The sequence below is a fragment of the Protopterus annectens genome, chromosome 1.part2 (assembly GCF_019279795.1).
Source record: "Protopterus annectens isolate FY-2018-M chromosome 1.part2, PAN1.0, whole genome shotgun sequence".
In the NCBI taxonomy this organism is placed as follows: domain Eukaryota; kingdom Metazoa; phylum Chordata; order Ceratodontiformes; family Protopteridae; genus Protopterus; species Protopterus annectens.
In genome coordinates this window covers 505,537,990-505,561,425 of record NC_056727.1, presented here as the reverse complement: position 1 = coordinate 505,561,425, position 23,436 = coordinate 505,537,990, and the positions used below count along the sequence as shown (strand labels likewise).

Below are 23,436 nucleotides of genomic sequence, written 5' to 3'. Positions count from 1 at the left end.
ATCTTCTTGCTGTTTGGGCCATCCCAGAATGCCCAGCATCAGCTACCCAGATCTCGTTTGTGATAGTGCATACTAGACATAAGTAGAGTAACCAGTTACCTAAAAACTGGTTGTCCAATACACCTAAACATGGAAAGAGTCATAAATTACCTGGCATGTGAAGTAATAAAAGATACTCAGCCAGTGAAAACAAAAAGGATCTCCTCTCAATCCTCTAGGAAGGGGGAAGGAGGGAGGGACACAAGAAGGAAGGCGAGATGAAGACAACTAACATGGAACGTTATGGTAGATACATAACTTCTTTATGTTAAGTTGTCCATCTCGCCTTCATTCTTGCTGTTTGGGACAGCGTCCCTAGCACCTAAACTCAGGTGGCTCATTGGAACAGACTCTTCAGAACAGTAGAACCAAAGGAAGCTCTGCTCTGGGAGACCATATCCACCTTGTAATGAGAGATAAAAGTGTGTGAGTATGCCCAAGTGGCAGCTGCACAGATTGAGTCTATGGGCAACCTAGACTGAAAGGCTACAGAGGTGGCTAATGCTCTAGTGGAATGACCTTTTGGTTTAGCTGGTAGCTCTTTATTTCATAACTGATAAATAAAGGCAATAGTATCAGATAACCATCTGGATAAGGTCATCTTAGAAACTGGAAGGCCTTGTTTGTTGAAAGCATAAGAAAGAAATAACTGGTCTGACTTTCTTAGTTCCTTAGTTCTATGGAGGTAAAAACGCAATTGTCTGTGCACATCCAATTGGTGGAGCTTGTATTCTGCCTTGTTGCTGTGATTAGGAAAGAAAACTGGGAGATCTATGGATTGATTTAAATTGTTCTCTGAGCAGACTTTAAGAATAAAGGATGGATTGGTCCTCAGAGAAACTCTGTCCTTAATGAAACACCAGGTAAGGAGGGCGAACACATAGTGCTTGAAGTTCTGAGACACATCTAGCTGAAGTGATAGCAACCAGAAAAGTGTCTTCAAGAAAGAAATTTTATGGGACATGATGCTGCCGGTTCAAAGGGAGGCAAAATTAAGGAAGCTAAAACTAAATTGAGATCCCAAGGAGGAGGAGGATCTCTAACTGGGGTCTAAGAAGAGATGTTCTCATAAAGGCCTTGCAGAGCTTATGAGACATTATGCTAGAATTAAACATACCAATCTTCGTGAGTACACGGTCAAGAATGTTTATACCCCTGGTAGGAGAACGGACCAACTATTCCAGGATGTTGGTATTAATGATGTTTAGGAATCACTGGGCTTGTGCATTAGAAGTGGTATAGGATTCCCTCTCTACAGAGGGATAGCTGAGATCCCCCATGAAGATCATACTGGGTTGAATGGTGAGGGACACTAGTACACTGTTTTTTTGGGACACGGATGGGGGCCTACACATCGCAAAGATATGGTACGAGACTGTTTATAGTGAATTGCACAAGTACAAGTTCCAGTGAGTCATACATTTTAATTAGCTTGGTTGTGAAGTTATTTTTAATACAGATTGAGACTCCTCTACCTTTAGCTCCCTCCTGTGCAGTAGCTGGTTTAAAGGTGTGAAAGGCATTATAATCTTGCACTGTGGTCATACGGTTCACAGCTTTAAACCATTTCTCCATTACTACAAAGATGTCTATACTCTCCAGGTGAGAAGAAGGCTTGCAAGGATTGGCGTTTCTAATTAACACTTCTAGCATTGAGCGGTACCACCTTCAGATATTCCTTCATCAGTTCAGTTAAGTCAGGAGATTTAACACTTTGGCATTGCCTATAAAAAGTACTATGGGATGGAAAGGGTCTTTCCCAATATCTGAAAGCCTAGAGGGGAAAAGTGCAGACCATCCCTGGCAAAGCAGCATGGTCTGTCAACCATGACCTTCCAGCTGTCAAATATTGCATGCTCTATGACTGGCATCAGGAACTAAGTCAATTGTTTAAATAAACCATTTTCTGTTGGCAATGTGGCATTACCCTTGTAGAAGGTAGTATGCTGCTCAGTGAGCTAGGTTCATACCTGCCTGAGATACATAATCTGCTAGCTTGATCACGTCTCACTTCATACATTCAAGGGAGGTACGTCTCAAATCATTAACACCTACATGGTCTAAGACAGAGTCATACTGGTACCTGTGGTTCAGTGACCCTCTGTGTGACTTGAAGGATCCTAGCCTGGGAAAGGCAGCTAACCGTGACTCTCTCCTTGCTCAGTTTGATGAGAGGAACACCGGTACGCCTCACTATAGAATCACCAATGACTGGAACATTTTGCTGTGTTGGTTTGTCTTAAGTTCTTAGCAGTAGAGGCACCTTATACAGTGTTATTATGTGTAGCCGTTGGTGGTGTTTTAACTAGTGTTTATGTGATGGCTGAGGACTCTTCTTCTGATTGTGCTATGCAGAGATCTTAGTGTTTTAGGAAGGTTACCTGTAAGTGCATTATCATAATTAGTTTTATGTATAGGGTCTTTACCTTGTGCATTTGTGTGGTGCAAGTGTCACTGACAACCTCTGTACAATTAGTTTGGGTTGTATAAGTGAGTTTTTCCTCAAGCATTGAAGTGCATTTATACCTCTCACATACTTTACCTGTTTTATTAAGAATAAGTGGGTTGTCAGAGTACATGAAACAATCACCACAATGCCTCAGAATACCCATCTCAACCAGAATGGCCACAGAGAGAGTCAGGAAGTGCATTTCCATGCCTACTGATCTACTAGGGAGGAGTGAGGGAAATTTAAATATTGAAAAGGTCAGCAATACAAGGAACTAGATGAGTAACATTTAGCTATGCACAAACTAGATGCTCTAGTAGTTAAAAACAATCTGTCTAGACAGTAAGGGTATTTTATGGGAAACTTAAACCACAAGAGATTGGCATCTATACAGATTACAAGGGGGCATTATGCTGTAAGATATAAATTACTATATAGATTATTGCTGGGTGTCACCATACAGAGAGCACCAGTTCCAACTAAAGAAATTAAAAAAGGTCAAACATATAGATATTCAAAAGAGAAACACTCAATTAATGCAGCTGTGACAAAAACAATGTGAAAACAAGTGCCAAAACAGTGGACATGGTAATGCAAGTCTTATCTTGTTTGTAGGTCATGAGCTAAGTGTTGTGCAACTGTGAAGCTTAAACAGTAAAGGAGATTCAATAAAAATAAATAAACAAGGCCCTGTGGCCAATAAAAACAGCACACTCTTTTTTTCCTTACACAATCCCAAGGCAGAAAGTGACTCAGGTTCTCTCTACACTCACTAACGTGGAACCACAGCAGTTCTAACTCAAAACTGTAAAAAAAAGGTCCAAAAGTGCGGATATTAAACACAGAAACACTCAATTATTGCAGCCATGACAAAAACAATATGAAAAATAAGTGCTGAAACAGTGGTTATGGTAATTCAAGTCTTAGCTTTTATAGATTACAGCATAAATCAGCAACACTCTTCTTCTCAAGCAGAGTGGTCGCCAACCACCTAAAGCACGGAGATTCAAATTTCAAACAAGCTAGCCATCTAGCCAATCAAATAAAGGCACAATAAGACTTACACCAGCAATTTTCAGCTCAGAAGGGAGTAGGCTATTCTCTCCTGCCATTAGAGTATAGACCACAAACATTTACTGACATAAAGCTACTTATCCGGGCAAACAGACAGTGTTCACACTTTTTTAATGGTTTTATTGCATTTTAAAAGACAAGAATCAATATTATAAAAACAAAAAACAAAAAAACAGATAGAATAAAAATTATACAAACTATATACAGGGACCACAAAAAATTAACATTAAGCAGAACCATTACATTGTTTTCCAATAGATCTCTTAGTATTGGCCAAGATAACTTCTTATGTGTGTCATTTGGTTATAAATAGTTTGCATTTCTTTATTATACACATTTTGCTAAGGAAATAAATTCAGAAAAATAGAGTATTTTTTACTCTTCCAATTCATTGTGATGACTTTCCTAGCTATAACCAGAATGGCCCAAAGCAAAAGCATTTGAAATTTTTGTATGGAATCTGATATTGGAACATTAAACAAAATCAAAGAGTTTGTAATAATGCAATTGTCTGACCATAAAGCTTTAGCAAAGTTTCTAAATTCTGCCCAATATGGAATAATAATCCTACACTCAATGAACATATGAACCTAATTTGCTTCTAAAGTTTCATCACATCTCCAACATTTTGGATTTTCAAACCCATTTTGAAATGTCTTAGAAAACTTCTATGCAAGAATTTCCAGGTGAAAATTCTCTAATAAAGAGATTACGCCTATGGGCTTTAAGAACAATTTTTTATTATCTTCTGAAAAAGTCTCCTTATTAATTTAATTTAATTTAATTTAATAATTCCAGAAGGATAAATCAAAAGCAACAAATTATGTTCTTAATATCTTGTATATTAGTGCTAAATGAGATATATTTGTTTAATTGCATCACTATCAATTTAAAAAGAAAAGAATTCCAAAATTTTAGGAATAGATTTAGCATTCAGATTTAAGGTTATTTTTTATATTATAAAGAAATGTTCTTAAATTTTGTGTATTTAACCAATTTCTTTTGTTTATATTATATCCAGCCAAAAGTCTATCAGCTGTACATATTTTATTACCATCCAAGAATTTAAACAAAATTTTAAATTATTTTCATCAAGATCTCTTCATTTATTATCATTAAACAGATCCAAACATCAATTATTACAAGCTGTAGGAAACATCAACATTAGTAATTCCTTGACTAAATAATTACTATCCATTACTTTCATAAACATGTTCAGAGCATAACTGATACTAAAAAGACAACTTGACAGACTTCTGGGATTCATACAATAATTTCTTAAAGCCCAATACATTTTATTAACTCCTGTAGGAAAATCTATATTAAAATCAGTGATAATGTTTGAAATTAAAATATTTTCATGTATTAGTTTCCAATTTGAAGTGTAGGAATATCTTAACCAGTGACTTACTAAATCTATAACAGCAGCTTTAACATACAGTTCAACATTGGGAAATCCAATCCCATTTTCCTCCCAGCTTTTAACATGCCAATCAAACGCTATTCTTGTTTTTTCGAGGAACCATAAAAACCTAATCAACATTAAATTCAACTGTTTAATATATATATATTTTTTTTTGAGGGGAGAAGAATAAGTGACTGAATAAGAAATAAAATGTTTGACAAAATTACCATTTTTATCAGAATCAATCTATCTTCAATTGAAAAGAAAATTTTATTGCAATTTTCAATTAATTTTAATAATGCATTAATTAAAATTGTGCAGTTTACATGTATCAATTCTTTCCAACTAGATTTTATGATAATTCCTAAATATTTGAGTTATTTTCCCAACTGAAATCTTTATTACTTCTTAAAAAGGGATTTATTATTTTATCAACAAAGTTTCTGTTTTACTGTGATTAAATTTTAAGCAAGAAACCTTTCCAAAGTATTTTACTGAATTAAAAATGTGCTCTAATGAAGATCCAGTATTACCTCTTTTTAGTAAAATGTCATCCACAAATAAAGGAATTTTAGAAGTATAGTTATTATTAACAGAAAAACCTTCTATTTTCATATTATTTCTGATGAACACAGAAAAAAGCTCTATTGACAAAGCAAACAATAGAGGTGACAGAGGACATCCTTGTTTTGTTCCTTTTAATATTTTAAAAGAATTAGATAAGAAATATCCAATTTTGACAAATGAGAAAGTGTTATCATATAATTTCATTTTTACAAACAAAAATTATAAAACAGTTGAAGAAAATGAAAACTCAAAAAGAAATCACAAATGTAAAAAAAACACACTTGTGGTTTTTTTATATTTGTAATTTCATTTTTAGTTCTATAAAATCCAAAGAAAAGTTACAGTCTTTGAGCACTTTATATAAGTATATCTAACTTACTGAGTCAAAAGCTTTGTTGATATCCAAACTTATTACTAAAAGTTCTTTTTTTTATTTTTATTGGCAACATCTATGAAAGATAAGTGTCTAATTATGTTATCTTACACTTTTCTATTTAATACAAAACTAGTTTGACCATTATCCACTAGATTTGTCATTATATGATGTAAATGTTTTGTCGATATGGCCATAAAAACTCTGTAATCAACATTTAAGAGAGAAATAGGACAATATGAAGAACAATTTGTAATCCTTATCTGACTTTAAAATATGAGATATCAAAGAATATTTCCAAGAAGGAGGAATATTCAGCGAGTTTCTAGCCTCATCAAATACATTTAATAGTACCTTTAAAATATTATCAGGGAATATTTTATAAAACTCAGAAATTATTCCATCTAAACCAGGAGCTTTGTTACTTTTTAGATACTTAATTTGTTCTTTCAATTCTCTAAAAGAAATTGGTTTATCCAGACTAAATTTTTGTTCATATGTTAATTTATGTTTTATGTTACTACTCAAAAATCTATCAGTTAAATCACTATTGTCCAAAGTCGATTTACTATTATTAATTGCTTCATATTACTTTTTAAATATTTCTAATAAATCTTTTAAATCTATTACTTTTTTGTTTTATTTATTAATTTACAGGTGATTTCTTTAATATGATTTATATTACTTAGCTTTTTTGCTCTAATGGCCAATCTATGTAATTTTTTAGGATTAATAGTGTATGATTGTAATTTAAACTTCTCTATATTTATTGAGACCTTATAATTTAAAATTTCAATATATTTCTGATTTAACTCTTTCAATTCCAAATTTTTATTTTTATCATAGGGATTTAAATTCAACTTTAAATTATCAATTTTTGACTGTAAGAGAATTAATTCCTTATTCCACTTCTGCCTTTTATGGAATTTTGGTTCCATATTTACATCTTCTATAGGCTTTTACCATTACTAACAGGACAATTTAACTCTATAAGAATAAAGAACAAAAATAAAAAGGTTATATGTATTAACAGACAACATAATCTATTACTGAGGAAATACAGTTTTCCAGCCTTAAGAGTATACACACTTTGCTTAAGGGAAAAACAAATCAAGAAAAAGGGAAACTAGTTGTAAAGGAACAGCTACTCTTGATACTAACTTACGAATTACTAAAATAGGCCACTGTCACAACTACTTAGGTAAGATCAGTGTCACAGATCACTTTGCATTCTTATTAAAAATAAAAACTAACAGGATTCAAGCTGAAATTGCTTGTTTAAACTGCAGTTTATTAAGTTAAAATAAGAGATGAGCGTTTTCATCCATGCCAGAGCCTCATCAGATTTAAGTTATACGTAGCAGTAACAAGTAATATACACTTTTCTATTTTCCATATAAATGGCCATGTAAATTACAACGGCTTTACTCAGACAGCACTTAAACAGACCACATTCAATGACAGTGAATGGAACACTGGTACTTTCAAAGTTTGCATCTTTATTTTGACTGATGCTGTTAACTCCTTTTCAAGGAAGTACAGAAACAGTGGACATCTGGCTGTTGATCAGAGTACTAGGTATAATGTCAAATAATGTAGGCATCAGTTCCTGTATTTTTATTATATTAATACAGTATATAATGAAACAAATGGCAGTGAGACTACAATCTGTGTGAAATGCTGTGATGGGAGAGGGGAGGAAACTTATGGTTAATAGACTTCAAAACAGAAGTCTGCTACTAAGGGCAGATGTGCAATTAGGATTTAGCAACTGTGTGTCACTCTAGGAAGTCTCAAACAGCCAAGTGAGCAAAATGCCCTCAGGGTTAGTATAAATATAAGCTAAAATAAAAAAAAGTGTGATGTGTGTGGATGAAGATTTCCAGACTCAGAAAACATAGGAGAGGGGAAGGGTCAAAGATGGCCCACACATAAGGACAGAGTTATGCCAAACCTAAAAATATGTAATATGTATACCTATGTATCTATATAGACGTCTACATAAAATGGTGAATGTATATGTAGCTGTGTTAAGTAAATCATGTGTCTAAGCTTGTGCTCACCATAAAATTATTATTTTAAAATGCTTTCACCTGTTTCTGTTAATAAAGTGAGGGGCTTAATCAAATCTCACTGCAACGGTGAGTCAGTAATACTTATGGTGCTTGTGGACACAAATGGCATCAATAAACATTCTTAGAAGCAGTTGTCTCCCTATGAATGCTCCAATGAGCATCAAACTTGCTTCTCTTATCCATGCGTTGCTTAATTATGACAACTGAATACCTCTTCTCTTTCCAACTCTACATATAAATTTTCTTTACATGTCCAAAACTACTACACTCAAGCCTGGTCATTCAGCAAATGGTTTAAATGATAGAGAAAGACCTTTCTTTAAAACAAACCCTTGAATTTTCTTATAGTACCAACACAGATTTCTGAATCTTCAAACCACAGCTGTTGCCTAATGTTTTTGTTGACATTTGTCAAAGGGACACAAGTCCTCCTTCACTTGACTGGATACAATTTTTAGAGTTTTGTTTATTATACACTACCCATAAGATAATCATGGTTTAACCTTACCCTACTGACAACCCATACTACTATAGTGTATATTATGAACAACTGTACTAAAGTCTTTACGTCTTTATAATATTCATTACTAAGCTGTCATATCTGTGAAACTTATCTGCAGTGCTACTACAATTAGAACTTGCTGTTTTATACTTTAAACTTTCTGTATTTCTTTAAACAGTACTGATAATAACCTGGTGTGGCTAATCTGGGTTGGTCTTTACATATCTCTGGAACAGTAGTTTATTATTTTTGACCCACTCCACATTCCAACTTACATCTGTCCCATTTATTCTTCAGTCTACACATATTCTATAACAGCTTCTTAATTCATTATATGTTAACAACAACACCTGGTAGTCAATACTGTATTTCTTTTATATGGCACATGTATGCTGCATCTAGTACTCTCTGCTTTCTTTATTTTTTTTTGTGTGCGTTCATCTGCCTTGTGCCCTGATCATGATGTTCAAAAGAGTTCACTGATCCAATTATTAAACAAATATACAATATTCAATGACAAATAATGAAAGAAATCCAGCTGCATGTTTTTCAGTTTATCAGTTAACTACAATACTTTCATAAAGAACTGAGTGCTGTAGATGTGCATGTTCCCAAAATAACAAAGTTTGATAACATTCTACTGCTATTTTCAGTTAAGGATTAACAATTTTGAATAAAACACTTACAGTGCCTTTTTCTGGATCCCAGAGTAAATCTTTGAAAGCTAAATGAGACTGACTGAATTCAGGTTGCAGGCAGTAACTTGAATGAAACTCTTTTCCTGAAAAAAAAACAAAACATGCAGGCTACATTAGAAAGAAGTAATAGTAAATTACAACATGCTTGTTTAACAGCCTCTGTCTCTAGAAGGAAGCTTTTGCACAGTACTACCAGACACACAAGACTATCTTAACATGTCAGCTAATTTATGGCTTGCTTGTTTGTTTATTAACTGGGTAAAAGAACTGGCCTTAAGACCCCTTTCAGCCATGGCACAGGCCAAAAGGCATACACAATAACATAAATGATGTAATGAAAATATGATTTAACAATATGAAAATAACAACTACATACAACGGCAGTATTGCTGGTAAACAAAACAGTTTGAGCAATCACAAAAAGGAGATAAAACCATTTTCTATGTGCATTTTAATAACAATAAAAACATGTTGCTTATTGACAATAAAGTGGTTTAAGACAGTTGAGATAAAGAAGTTATGTACCTACCATAACGTTCCATGTTAGTTGTCTTCATCTCGCCTTCCTTCTTGCTGTTTGGGTTCAGAGCCGATCCTCGGCTCCGACTCAGCCATCTTCTATAGCTCGAGAGCTGTTTACTGGCTCGAGGCTACCCCTTATCCCAGAATGCCCAGCATCAGCTACCCAAATCTCGTTTGTGATAGCGCATACTAGACATAAGTAGAGTAACCAGTTACCTAAAAACTGGTTGTCCAATACACCTAAACATTGAAAGAGTCATAAATTACCTGGCATGTGAAGTGATAAAAGATACTCAGCCAGTGAAAACAAAAAGGAACTCCTCTCAATCCTCTAGGAAGGGGGAAGGAGGGAGGGACACAAGAAGGAAGGCGAGATGAAGACAACTAACATGGAACGTTATGGTAGGTACATAATTTCTTTATGTTAAGTTGTCCATCTCGCCTTCATTCTTGCTGTTTGGGACAGCGTTCCTAGCACCTAAAACCCCGGGTGGCTCATTGGAACAGACTCTTCAGAACAGTAGAACCAAAGGAAGCTCTGCTCCGGGAGACCATATTCACCTTGTAATGAGAGATAAAAGTGTGTGAGTATGCCCAAGTGGCAGCTGCCCAGATTGAGTCTATGGGCACCCTAGACTGAAAGGCTACAGAGGTGGCTAATGCTCTAGTGGAATGACCTTTTGGTTTAGCTGGTAGCTCTTTATTTCATAACTGATAAATAAAGACAATAGTATCAGATAATCATCTGGATAAGGTCACCTTAGAAACTGGAAGGCCTTGTTTGTTGAAAGCAAAAGAAAGAAATAACTGGTCTGACTTTCTTATTCCTTAGTTCTATGGAGGTAAAAATGCAATTGTCTGTGCACATCCAATTGGTGGAGCTTGTATTCTGCCTTGTTGCTGAGATTAGGAAAGAAAACTGGGAGATCTATGGATTGATTTAAATTGTTCTCTGAGCAGACTTTAGGAATAAAAGATGGATTGGTCCTCAGAGAAACTCTGTCCTTGTGAAACACCAGATAAGGAGGGCGAGCACATAGTGCTTGAAGTTCTGAGACATGTCTAGCTGAAGTGATAGCAACCAGAAAAAGTGTCTTCCAAGAAAGAAATTTTAAGGAACATGATGCTGCCGGTTCAAAGGGAGGCAAAATTAAGGAAGCTAAAACTAAATTGAGATCCCAAGGAGGAGGAGGATCTCTAACTGGGGGTCTAAGAAGAGACATTCCTTTCATAAAGGCCTTGCAGAGCTTATGAGGCATTATGCTAGAATTAAACATACCGATATGAAAATTAGAAATGGCAGCTAGTTGTACTCTAATGGTAGTGGAAGCCGCACCAGACTGAAAGAGTTGTGCTAGAAATTCAAGAATTTCATGGACTGGGGCTGAGAAAGGATCCAAATTTCTAGATTCTGCCCAGTAAGAAAAAAGTTTCCATTTACTAGCATACGTTTTCCTAGTAGTAGACTTATGTGAGGAAACAATAATATCACGGACTGTTGGGGAGATACTGGAAAGCCTGGCTAAGGATGGAAGTGGAATAACCAAGCTGTGAGCTGGAGAGTTTGAAGGGATTGGTGCAACCCACCTGACTGATGAATCAGAAGATCTGGAACTGGGTCCAGAATCCACAGTTGATCCAGAAGGTGGAGGTGCAGGAACGGGAACCATATCTGTCGAGGCCAATATGGGGTAATGAGGATCATTTTGCAACCCAATGATTTTGCTTTCTGTATGAGTCTTGGTATTAGGGGAAAAGGGGGAAAAGCGTAAAGGAGTCCCTGAGGCCAATCGTGGACTAGAGCATCTCTGGGTATATGACCTGGAAGAGGCAGTAGGGAGAAGTAGCTGCTGCATTTGTTGTTGAGAGGAGTGGCAAATAAGTCACAGCAAAGCTATACCCATTTGCAGAAGATAAGATCCGCAACTTCCTGATTCAGAGACCACTCGTGAGGCATGAGGATAGCTCTGCTGAGCCTGTCCGCTATGACATTGGATTTCCCAGGGATGTGAGTTGCTATCAAAAAACGGTGGGAGGAAATCGCCCATTGCCACAGTCTGAGTGCTTCTCTACACAAGGGGTAAGAGCTGGTCCCGCCCTGTTTGTTGATGTACCACACCACTGACATGTTGTCCATTTGGATTGCAATGGTCCCAGAAGGAAGAGAGTCTTGAAGGGCTTGCAACACTTAGGAGTACTGCTCTCATTTCTAGGACACTGATATGCAGATGGTACTCGTCAGGTTGCCAAGTGCCTTGGACTGTCCTGCCTAGATAATTCCCCCCACCCTATCAGGGAGGCATCCGTGGTCACTGTGGCTACTGGAGGGGGTTGTATGAAAGGTCTGCCCTGAATTAATAGTGGGGAGACCATCCACCAAGAAAGGTGTCTTTTGCATGTTTCTGTGATCAGGATCATGTGAGACATGGGTAGTTACTGGAAAGACCACTGCGTGAAAAGAAGCCACTGAAGGATTCTCATGTGGAAACGCGCTAATGGGACAAGAAGAATGGCAGCTGCCATTGAGCTTAGAGCTTGGAGGACATATCTGACTTGAATCCTTTTGCTCTGCATAAGAACTAACACTTGTTGACGAATAGTGGAGACTCTTTCCTGTGGTAATCTTGCAAACATTTCTTTTGTCTTTAATTCTGCTCCTATGTATGTGATAGACTGACAGGGCAACAAGGCAGATTTTTTGAAATTTACTGTAATGCCTAGTTGAGTGCATGATGTGATTGTATAATCCCGTGCCTCTAAGAGTTGATGCCTGGTGGTAGCAGTGAGGAGCCAGTCATCTAGATAGGGAAACACCTGGAAGCCTTGACGCCTCAGGTGAGCCGTGACTACTGCCATAAATTTGGTGAACACCCTGGGGGCTGAGGTGAGATCAAAGGACAGAGTTCTGAACTGGTAATGACTGGCCCCTACCCGGAAGCGAAGAAATCTCCTGGAGTGTCTGTCCATCTTGATATGGTAGTATGCGTCCTGAAGATCTATCGAGCACATCCAATTGTTCTGACCCAGAAAAGGGAAAATGGACTGCAGTGTCACCATCTGGAACTTTTCTTTTTGTACAGATTTGTTTAATCTGCTGAGATCCAGTATTGGTCTCCAGTCCACTGTCTTTTTTGGTACTAAAAAGAATCTTGAGTAAGTTCCGGATCCTAGTTGGTCTGCGGAGACTTCTTGAATGGCTCTTTTTTCTAGCAGTCTTGAAATTTCTGTGACTGCTTGATCCCATAGACTGGGTGGGACATCTGGGATGGGCTTTTTTGATTCTATGGGGGAATGATGGAAGGGAATTTTGTAACCTCCAGATGTAATGGATAGTACCCATCTGTCTCTTGTTATATTTTGCCAGGCTTTTGGGTACAGCGAAAGTCTTCCCCCGACTGCCTCCAGAGGTGAGCAGTCGGGCAACCCTTAAGGGTGTTGGAAGGGTTTCGCAGAAAAGGTTTCTCTGTCACCCTGGTTTTGCAGTCCCCCTCTGCCATGAGGGCGGCGTCTGTTATTGTTGTTTCCCTCTCTGCCCTAGGGGAAAAAATCACCACGTGTGTCAGGCAAGGGTCCCTGGGATTTTCGGAACCACATCTTTCTGACACTTGGGATAAAGTCTGGAAGGGGTGGAAAAATGGACTCCCATGGCAGAGAGAGTCTTGCCTTCCTGTTCACACCTGGTCAATGTGTCTTTCACCTGAGGCCCAGAGAGAAAGGAGCCATCAAAGGGAGTATTGGTGAAGGACACTCGAAAGGATTCCGCAAAATGATAGCCGCATCCAAGCATGTCTCCTGAGAGCCACACCTGTGCCTGCAGCTCTGCTCACTCCATCGGCTGCATAGGAAATCAGCCTCATGGAGGAGTTGACTATGGAATTAAGAGTCGCAAGCTCAAAAGCTACTTTGGCTGGTGCTCCCTCAACTGTAGGATCTTGAAGGGTATCTCCAAGTTCTTTCAGGAGATCCCTTTGAAGACGTGTAAAATGGCATAGATAGTTCAGGGACCTCATTGAAAAGGTCGCTGAAGCAAATATTCACTTTCCATAGCAGTCCATCATCTGAGACTCTTTGTTTGGAGGGTGAACAGATTAAGAGGTTTCTGCTAACTCTTTCGTGGTGGCTGCTGCTACATGGCATCAATGGGCACACCTTTGGAGAGGAATTGTTTGCCCTGGGGGGCTGTAATAAATTTGTTTGGTCTCCTCGGAGTAGGTTCCACAGAATCTGGAGCTGACCAAGCCTTTTGAGCCACTACAGACATGAGTGGATCGAAAGGAGGAGATACCCAGGAGGTGGAAGGTCGGGAACTGAATGCGTCCAGGTATACAGACTTGTCCTCGGTAGGGGCTAGGGAAGTCCAGTCCCTCTTCTGTCTAAGCATTTCAAGGATGTCCGAAAAGAAAACATCTTCAGAGAGGGACCTTGGGGACCCCTCAGATTCATCCATGTATGTATCTGAAGTGATAGACTCAGGGGAGTCTATGTGCTTCCTCTTGCACTTCTTCTTCCAGGGAAGCTCTTCCAAGTGATCAGGGGAGGCTTCGGAAGAAGAGGGATCACCCAATGGGGTGTCCTGGGGCATAGGTTCCCTATGCTTGAGGTCTGGAAGAGGAGTAGGGGTTGGAACAAACCCCATGGGAGGCTTCGGAAGAAGAGGGATCACCCAATGGGGTGTCCTGGGGCATAGGTTCCCTACGCTTGAGGTCTGGAAGAGGAGTAGGGTTTGGAACAGACCCCATGGGAAGAAGAGCCGATGGAGCTGGCAGTAGAGGTGTTTTGGGGGACAGCACACTCCGCATGACCTCAAAGGCATCCCAACTTCTAGGTAGAGAAAGCTCCGGCTCCAAAGAAACAGGAGTCCTTCTCCACATCAAGGATGACGGCTCCGAGGCTGATGTTTGAGCCGAGCTCACCTGCGCCGAAGCTCCGAGGGGGACAACGGGTCAGACAAGGGTCTGATGCCACTCCCCCCTGGAGCCAACGAGAGAGCCTCAGCACCCAGATCCCTCGATAGAAGGTACAATCAAGGTAATTGGAGCCGACGTCGGAACCGAAGGAGAGATGATGATCGGCGTCGACGGTTCTGCTACCTGCGGATCCATAGTCTCCGGCTCCGAGCTAAATGCAGTCAGAGAAGGAATGGAAATAGAGGCGGTTGTACCCGATACCTGTTTCGGTGGGTTGGACAGAATTTTTGCCAGTGCCTGTGACTTAAGCAACCTACTTACTACTCTCTCCACATCATGATCCGATAATCTAGAGGATCGAGAGGAGTGGAAAGACTGATGGCTATGTTCTCTCTGTAACAAGGTTGACTGAGGTGCTGAGTGGATGGACTCCAAGGACAGAGACCTCAGTTTCTTATGGCTCCGAGACGGCTCCAAAATAGCAGATGGAGCCGACGGAGGCGTTGCCTTGTCCATACTTGGTTGGTCAAGTAAAGGAGTTGGCTCCGAAGGTGGAGCCGACGGTTTGACAGACTTAGGGGATTTCGCTGGCTGAATACTTTTAGCCGGAGAATCCTGAGGCTTCAGTAATCCCCAAAGGATTAATTTGTTTTTGCGCTCATGCAGGACCCTTGGACTAAAAGCGTGACATATAGAACAGGAGTCCTGCAGGTGAACAGTGCCCAAACAATATATACAACTAGTGTGCCCATCTGTCAGAGACATTTTCTGACAGCATGAGTCACACTTTTTGAAGCTAGATACCTTGGTATCTTTAGACATTTTACTAACAACAACCACAAGAACAATAAGAAAAAGCTATACTACAAAACTAAGAAACAAACAGTCTTTTTTTTTTTTTTTTTTACAGTTAAGGAACAGAAAGGAGAGCCTCTAATTTAAACAGCTGCCCTAAGGGGGGGGGGAGAGTACTCTCTAATTTAAACGGGTTCAGGGGAAACAGAAGGCCTGCGAGTTATGGAGCGATGGCCAACAAAGCTACAACACACAAGAAAGCGATAAGGGATAAAGTAATATATCTAGACAAAAACATGACAAAAAACTTGACAAATTTTTAAGAATAAACAACAAATATAATAATAGAAAAAACTATACTAAGCCTGAGCCAGTAATGAAGCAACCTTGCAGCTGAAGCAGCAAACGAGATCTGGGTAGTTGACGCTGGGCATTCTGGAATAAGGGGTAGCCTCGAGCCAGTAAACAGCTCTTGAGCTATAGAAGATGGCCGAGTTGGAGCCGAGGATCGGCTCCGAACTCAAACAGCAAGAATGAAGGTGAGATGGACAACTTAACATCATGTGTTACCTTTGTAACACTGACATCTGTATGTCCCTGAAGGTAAGGTTGTTGATTCCCAAATTTATCAGGTAGGCTAATGTAGGTTGCTAGTGTAACCTTTATAAATGCTTTCATTCCAAGTGTCAATATAAATGTTTGTCTCCCCAGTGTAAGGGCACCTTGATCACAGAGATCAATGAGCTGTGCCGTGTTGTTACTATCAATTTTTGTGCAAGAATAAGACAATATTCCAGGTGTAATCATTTAAATGTGAAGGTATTTACAAAAAGGCAATTCTAGCTGAGAGAGGCAGAAGCTTTTAATTCAATAATTTAACCATTTAACTGAATTTGTCCTTCCCAGCTACTCCTCAGCCATGACCCAACACACATACACATTCACTCACTCACATGTTATAAGTTTCATAGGTCTGGTTATAGTATTCAGGTCAAAGACAGTCTAGGAACATTGATTCCCCAAATATGTCAAAAGCCTCAACCCACGCAACCGGATTATTTTTAATGCATTAGATGACTCAAACAAACTGCTACATAGCAGGAGTTTGTTTCATAATTCAAGTAATCCTACTGTAATATCCTACTGTAACATAAGGCTATCTACATCTCGTTCTAAAACTCGGCATTTATAAATTCAGTTCCTCATTTCCTAAAGCATTACTTGTCCAATAAGGTTTAATATCTAACATTACCTGTATGGGCTTGTCATAAAATGCTTTGTATATCAAAATAAATTTGGTTTGTATATAATGATACCTTAAGGTGCATCAATTTAAAATACACAGCATTCCATATGCAACATCACATTGTTTTGATAAATTTTTGGTGAACATCTTCTGTACAGATTCTAGGCACTGCAACTGTGTAATATCTCTGTACAGATTCTAGACGCTGCAACTGTGTAATACCTCTGTACAGAGTCTAGGCATTGCAACTGTGTAATACTGTAGATACAGAAGCTATTGTTATATTTTAATATGGACTGTATGCATGTATGTTGTGTCTAACATTGTCACACAGCTAGCACCCTTTCTAGCTGGATTTTTTTTAACATTAGGTCCAACAGTTTCTTATAACAGATTTGCAAACTGTCAACATGTCTACTAAAGAAGTTGGCAGATGCTAAGATGCCTAAGTCCATTAAAAATCAATGGTTTTAAAGCTGTTAGTGTAAAAAAATACTTCCAGTCATGGGTTCACCAAAATAATGAAGCATTTTATCTATACTGAATTTTAAACAATTACCTTTTCCCTGTTATATATCTCTTCAAAATAGTTACTAATGACTGAAATGTCATTTTTACTTGATAAAAAGGACTGTTTTGCAATTATCAGCATACAGCCAGCAGCTTTTATTTTGTGTGACTGTTCCAAACACAATACTATATAATATAATGTACATCCCAAAGCTGACTCTTGTGGAACTCCTAACTTGACTGGAAGATTTCCTGAACAAGCTCTCCTGATTTTCATTCACTGTAACCTGCCAGTTAATCAGGACAGAAAATATTTTATTATGTGTAAATTAATATTTGCATCACCCCTTTGATAACTGCTAAGTGAAGAAGAAAATCAAAGGCTTAAGCTAGATCCAGAGTCATATACACTGGAAGTCAGACTATAATCTAAGGCCAGAGGTATTTGGTCATAAAATTCTACTAGGTTGGTTAGTGTGGAACTGCCTTTTATGAAACCATGTTAACATATATCAATTAGGGTCACTTATTTGTATTTTCATTAAAGGCCAACAATGCAGTGTTTGAAGCATTTGCCCAGAATAGATGTCAGATTTACAGATCTACAATTGCCAACTTCATCTCAGATGCTTTTCTTGTATGCAGGTGTCACATGAGATAGTTTCCAGAACTCCGGAACCATCATGTAAAATTTTGTTGAAAAGAAGTCTGACCAAGTGCTTCATATTAATAACCAAAATGGCTGAGATATTAACTGGACCCACTAACACTGATTTTTTTTTTTATTTTCCTTAGAGCTTTAACCACTGAGTCTAATGTGATAAAGTGGCAAGGGGACACACATGAAATGGTACACTCTGTAAGCAAGTCATTTGTATCACACTCACTAACCACGTTACATGATACATATTTGTTAAACATCAATCTATGAATTAACAGAATATATGAATTAAAAGAAAAATACAGAAAGGACCAACCAACACAGCACTAAAATAAATCTTTAATAAACTGGTTAAGTGCTTTCACATCTTCTGGCGCTTCTTCAGACCATAAAATCAAACAGCATCACATTCTTTTATACAATACATCCAACAAATTAATGAAATAAACCATATGACTTTGATGCCAGCTTTAAAAGTACAGTATTATTTAAGCTGTTTTTTTTATCAGCTGTTACAGTAACAATCCACTTCAATTCAGCATATTCAGTTTTCGTAATAAAATCACTCCTTCTTAAATTATTAAAAACAAGTTGCAACACTAAAAATTTAAAGAAGTGTGACTCTCCAAAAGTGTCAACATGTTTAGCTAAAATTCTTGCAAATATCATATATAGGCTCTAAAACATTACCCTTCAAAGAACGATTTATTTTCCCTACATAAAAACATGAACATCGGGTACAGAACACGAAATAAACCAAACCCATACTATTACAATCTGCATATTGCTTAGGTTTATGATGATTGCATCTGGATAAATAAACTGTGGAGAAGAGCAAAGATATTTGTAGCCATTACTGGACCTGTATCAAAATGTACATGTATGTTCATACTGCATAGTAGTGCTCCTGTTCTGTCCACAACAAATTCATCATTTCAAGGATTTATTATTCTTGAAACAGAATTTAGGTTAAGCACCTACAACTATCTTAAGGGTATCATCGGCCATTAGAACTGGCCAATAATTCTTAATCACTTCACATACTACATTAACCTCACTCGAATACATACGGGGAACCCTTGATAAGACACATTAGTCGATGCATAAGCAGATTACTACTCATACTACTATCTGAAAAATAAAGTCTTGTTTGCCTACCCCTAGCATAAAGGAAGTGATTTTATTACAGAAACTGAGCATGCTGAACTGAAATGGATTACTACTCTGCAAGATTAAATGATACTGTACATTTAAAGCCTGCATTAAAATCATGGGGTTTATTTCATTAACTTACTGGTTTTATTGACTTTGTTTAAACATTCCTTTATTCATATCACCACTATGTTTATCTATTTCTTAATCTAAGAATTAGCTTGTTAATGTTGTTCAGTTTTAACCAAGGGAAAGCAAATATAGTGATTTTACTTTTGTCTAGTTTCAGTAAGTGTTTAACTGCAGGAAGTAGTATGGAGTCATCAAGCACTAACATTTGACAGTCATTTTCTGATACTTCATGGCTGGGGGGGGTCTGACTGAGAAGCCAAAAAGTTAACATCTGATAGTGTGTTTTACTTGTCAATATGATATAAAACTTCAACAGTAACATACTCATTTACTGTATTAGCTTTCTTTTATTATTATTATAATAATAAATTGTTGGATGTTCACTTTGAAAGCTTGTCATACTCTTGCTCTACCCATTTTTCCACTGTACGTTGATTAATAATGATATGTGGGTAGAGCACTGGTGGTATAGTGTTCATCTTCATGGGTGGTGCAGTGGTGCAGCGGTTAATGCTGTCGCCTCACAGCAAGAGGTTCTCCGGTTCGATTCTCGGCTGGGGTGCCTTCTGTGTGGAGTTTGCATGTTGTCCCTGTGTTCGCGTGGGTTTCCTCTGGGTACTCCGGTTTCCTCCCACATTCTAAAGACATGCTTCTGGAGCATTTCTCCCCGGGCTTCTGCTGAAAACAGGATCTGTGGAACCTAGTCGGACATTCCCAGTCAACAAATGTTAAATAAAAATAAATAAAATAAAAATCTCATCGATTTCACAAGTTACTACATTTGTAGTCCCATCAGTATTACTCATAGACCTCCCTTCATGTGTTATTTATTTAATATGACCACCAGAAACATGCTTCAGTGCAATATGACTATGAGACAAGATATTACCATCTATGATGTTTCTAGAGGAATTAAATTCCAGTATGTCTAGACTTACGTGTCACCTGCAATCTTACTACTTATTTTTGTAGGATTAACTGACAAATCCATATGTCCTAGGTGCCTTCCCACCTAATTCAGCACTGAGATCTTTATTATAATTTATATATATATATATATATATATTATATATATATATATATATATATATATATATATATATATATATATATATATATATATATATATATATATATATATATATATATATATATATATATATATATACACACACACACACACACACACACACACACACACACACACACACACACACACACACACACACACACAACTAGAAAAGATTAGGCAGGAGTCTGTGATGTTTGCAGATTACACTGTGATCTGTAGTGAGAGTAGGGAACAGGTTGAGAAGACCCTGAAGAGGTGGAGATAAGCTCTAGTGAGGAGAAGAATGAAGGTCAACAAGACTAAGGCAGAACATATGTGTGTGAATGAGAGGGAGGATAGAGGAATGGTGAGGATGCAGGGAGTAGAGCTGGTGAAGGTGGATGATTTTAAATACCTGGGATCAACAGTTCGGAGTAATGGTGAGTGTGGAAGAGAGGTGAAGAAGAGAGTACAGGCAGGGTGGAGTTGGTGGAGAAGAGTGTCAGGAGTGATTTGTGACAGATGGGTACCAGTAAGAGTGAAAGGGAAGGTCTACAAGAGGGTAGCGAGAACAGCTATGTTATATGGGTTGGAGACAGTGGCACTGACGAAAAGGCAGGAGTCAGAGCTGGAGGTAGCAGAGTTGGACTGTTTGGAGACAAAGCTAGAGAGACGTGACTGTGTTGGTTTGGACATGTGCAGAGGAGAGATGCTGGGTATATTGGGAAAAGGATGCTAAGGATAGAGCTGCCAGGTAAGAGGAAAATAGGAAAGCCTAAGATAAGGTTTATGGATGTGGTGAGAGAGGACATGCAGGTGGTTGGTGTGACACAGCAAAATGCATAGGACAGGAAGAAATGGAAACATGATCTGCTGTGGTGACCCCTAACAGGAACAATCGAAAGAAGAAGACAACATATGCAACTACAAGTAAATTGGTAATACAATTTTTTGATCTCAATAGCAAGAGTTTATTCAGTTTAGTTCAGTTAAAACAAGCCTGATTTGCAACGAACTGCTGGTTCTTAATGAAAACTCCAGACGTAGTACATAGTTTCGAGTTGTTATTCTTTAAAAAGATTGTCAAAAAGGTAGGACTTTAAAGAATCCATAGGTACAAAGAGGCCTCTAAATTAATTTACAGTGAGAGTCAGTACACAAATAGTGCTAAATAATAGAGCACTATGTACAAAATGTTTTTTTACTAACCTGTTGGAGAAACCAGAAGTGTACACCAGAATGGCAACAATTTCAAATTCAGTTACACAGATGGTTTATTTGTGCAGATATAAACCTAAAAGGAACTACTTGCAAAAGTTTGTCTATTGGACCCATAAATTATTCTCGGCTCAAATGTAATGACTGCTAACAAGGAAATAATAAACTAAACTGGAAATAATAAATACAATGAGATATTTTAAATGTTTTAATTAGAAACTAGTAAAGAGTGAGAGTCTGCAGGATTCAATAATCTCTGTGTAGGTTCCGCTCAGAGCCTACATGGAGTGATTTTGTGTGCCCAATACTGCTCATCAAGTAGCATAGCACCATGAATATTAATGATGTGTGGCACGCGTAAGCAAGGTTTCACGGCTCGCACCAGTGCTGCTGGCCGTGAAAAGTACAGTTGTGTACACTTACCATAAATGTAGATGTTCTAGTGTATTCACTGTTGCAGTCATTACATTTGGGTTATCCTGCTGGCAGACTGCCCTCAGTCGGCCTGAATTCCAAAGTCGTGGGTCCTGCTTCGGTTGCTGTCACCTCTTCCCTGACATCAGGTCATCAGGGGTATAAAAGATGCAGCCGACGCCATTTTATTCAGTTTTTCTTGCCCCAGATGTCAGGTGCCCCCAAAAGGGTAGGCTAAAATTATGTAAATAAAACATACATGCACCAAAATAAGCTTTACCTTCATCTATAAGCAAATACACCACCTAGATTGTATAGATTAGAGAAGTAAAGATAAGTTCCAGCAAAAATAAGGGGGATGGCGGGTGGGTAACCTGGACTGCAACAGTGAATACACTCGAACATCTACATTTATGGTAAGTGTACACAACTTTACTATGTTCTTCGTGTTTCACTGTTGCAGTCATTACATTTAGGTTGAGTCCCAAAGCTATAGTTGGGGGGCTGGAGCTAAACAGCATTAGGAGTGGCTATGAGGCCCTGCAGGACTGCAGTGGCAAAGCCTGCCCTGGATTTAGAGTAAAGAGGCAGATTGTAATGTTTTGTAAAGGTATGCACTGAACTCCCAGTAGCAGCCTCTAAAATGTCTTTGGTTGGAACTCCCCTGAGAAAGGCTGCAGAAGTGGCTGCAGCTCTGGTTAAATGTGGCCTAATGCCCTTAGGCACTGGTTTGCCATGCTGTGAGTAGCAGAAACAAATGCAGTGACCTATTCACTTTGAAATAGTCTGCTTGGAGATGGCCTTTCCTTGTGATGCTGTGGCATATGCCACTAGTAATTGTTCTGTCTTTCTGTAAACTTTAGTTTTGTCCAAGTAGAATCTAAGTTGTCTGTGTACGTCCAAAGAATGCAGAATTTTCTCCCCCTTGTTCTGTGGATTTGGATAAAAAGTTGGCAAATGAATTGTTTGGTTAAGGGCTACACTGGATACCACCTTAAGCATAAATGTAGGGTTTGTTCTCAGAGAGACCCTGTCTGGATAAAAAATGATAAAGGGTTCCACAGCCATGAGAGCCTGTAGCTCTGAAACTCATCTTGCAGAAGTTATTGCTAGGAGCAGAGCTGTTTTCCAAGATAAGAACTTTATATCCGCAGTAGCAGCTGGCTCAAAAGGAGGTAAGGTGAGTTTTTCCAAGACATAATTGAGGTCCCATGCAGGTACTGGCATTCTCCTTGGAGGCCTTAAGTTTTTAGCTCCTCTGAGGTACTGCCTTAATAAAGGATGAGAAAAGAGTGGTGGCTCTGTATTGTAATGAGCTGAAATGGCAGAAGCATGGATTTTAATTGATGAAAAAGATAGGCCTTTGTCCAGTATCTCAGTTAAGTATTGCAAAATCTGAGGAATATTTGTTACAGCTGTATCAGTTCCTTGAGCTTGGTTCCAAGCGCAAAATCTCTTCCATTTCCCAGCATAGGATTTTCTAGTACTAGGCCTTCTGGCTTCTAAAATGACATCCATCACAGCTTTACTGAGAGGTGTGGTTTGTATGGCTACGTTATCCGCCATGCTGCCAGGTTTAGGGTCCTGAGTTGGCTGTACAGAATCTGATTGTTTTGCTGGGACAGTAGATGAGGTATTTGAGGTAA

At 38.3% G+C, this 23,436-nt stretch overlaps 1 protein-coding gene across 1 annotated transcript in view; it reads right to left on the bottom strand.

The window, feature by feature from the left end:
* The window catches only part of NPHP1 (nephrocystin 1), a 1,368,595-nt gene that overhangs the window by 748,319 nt on the left and 596,840 nt on the right, over positions 1 to 23,436 (bottom strand). The window contains exon 8 of the mRNA XM_044057279.1: positions 9,171 to 9,265. Coding sequence (XP_043913214.1) covers positions 9,171 to 9,265 — 95 coding nt within the window. The remainder of the gene's footprint in view (positions 1 to 9,170; positions 9,266 to 23,436) is intronic.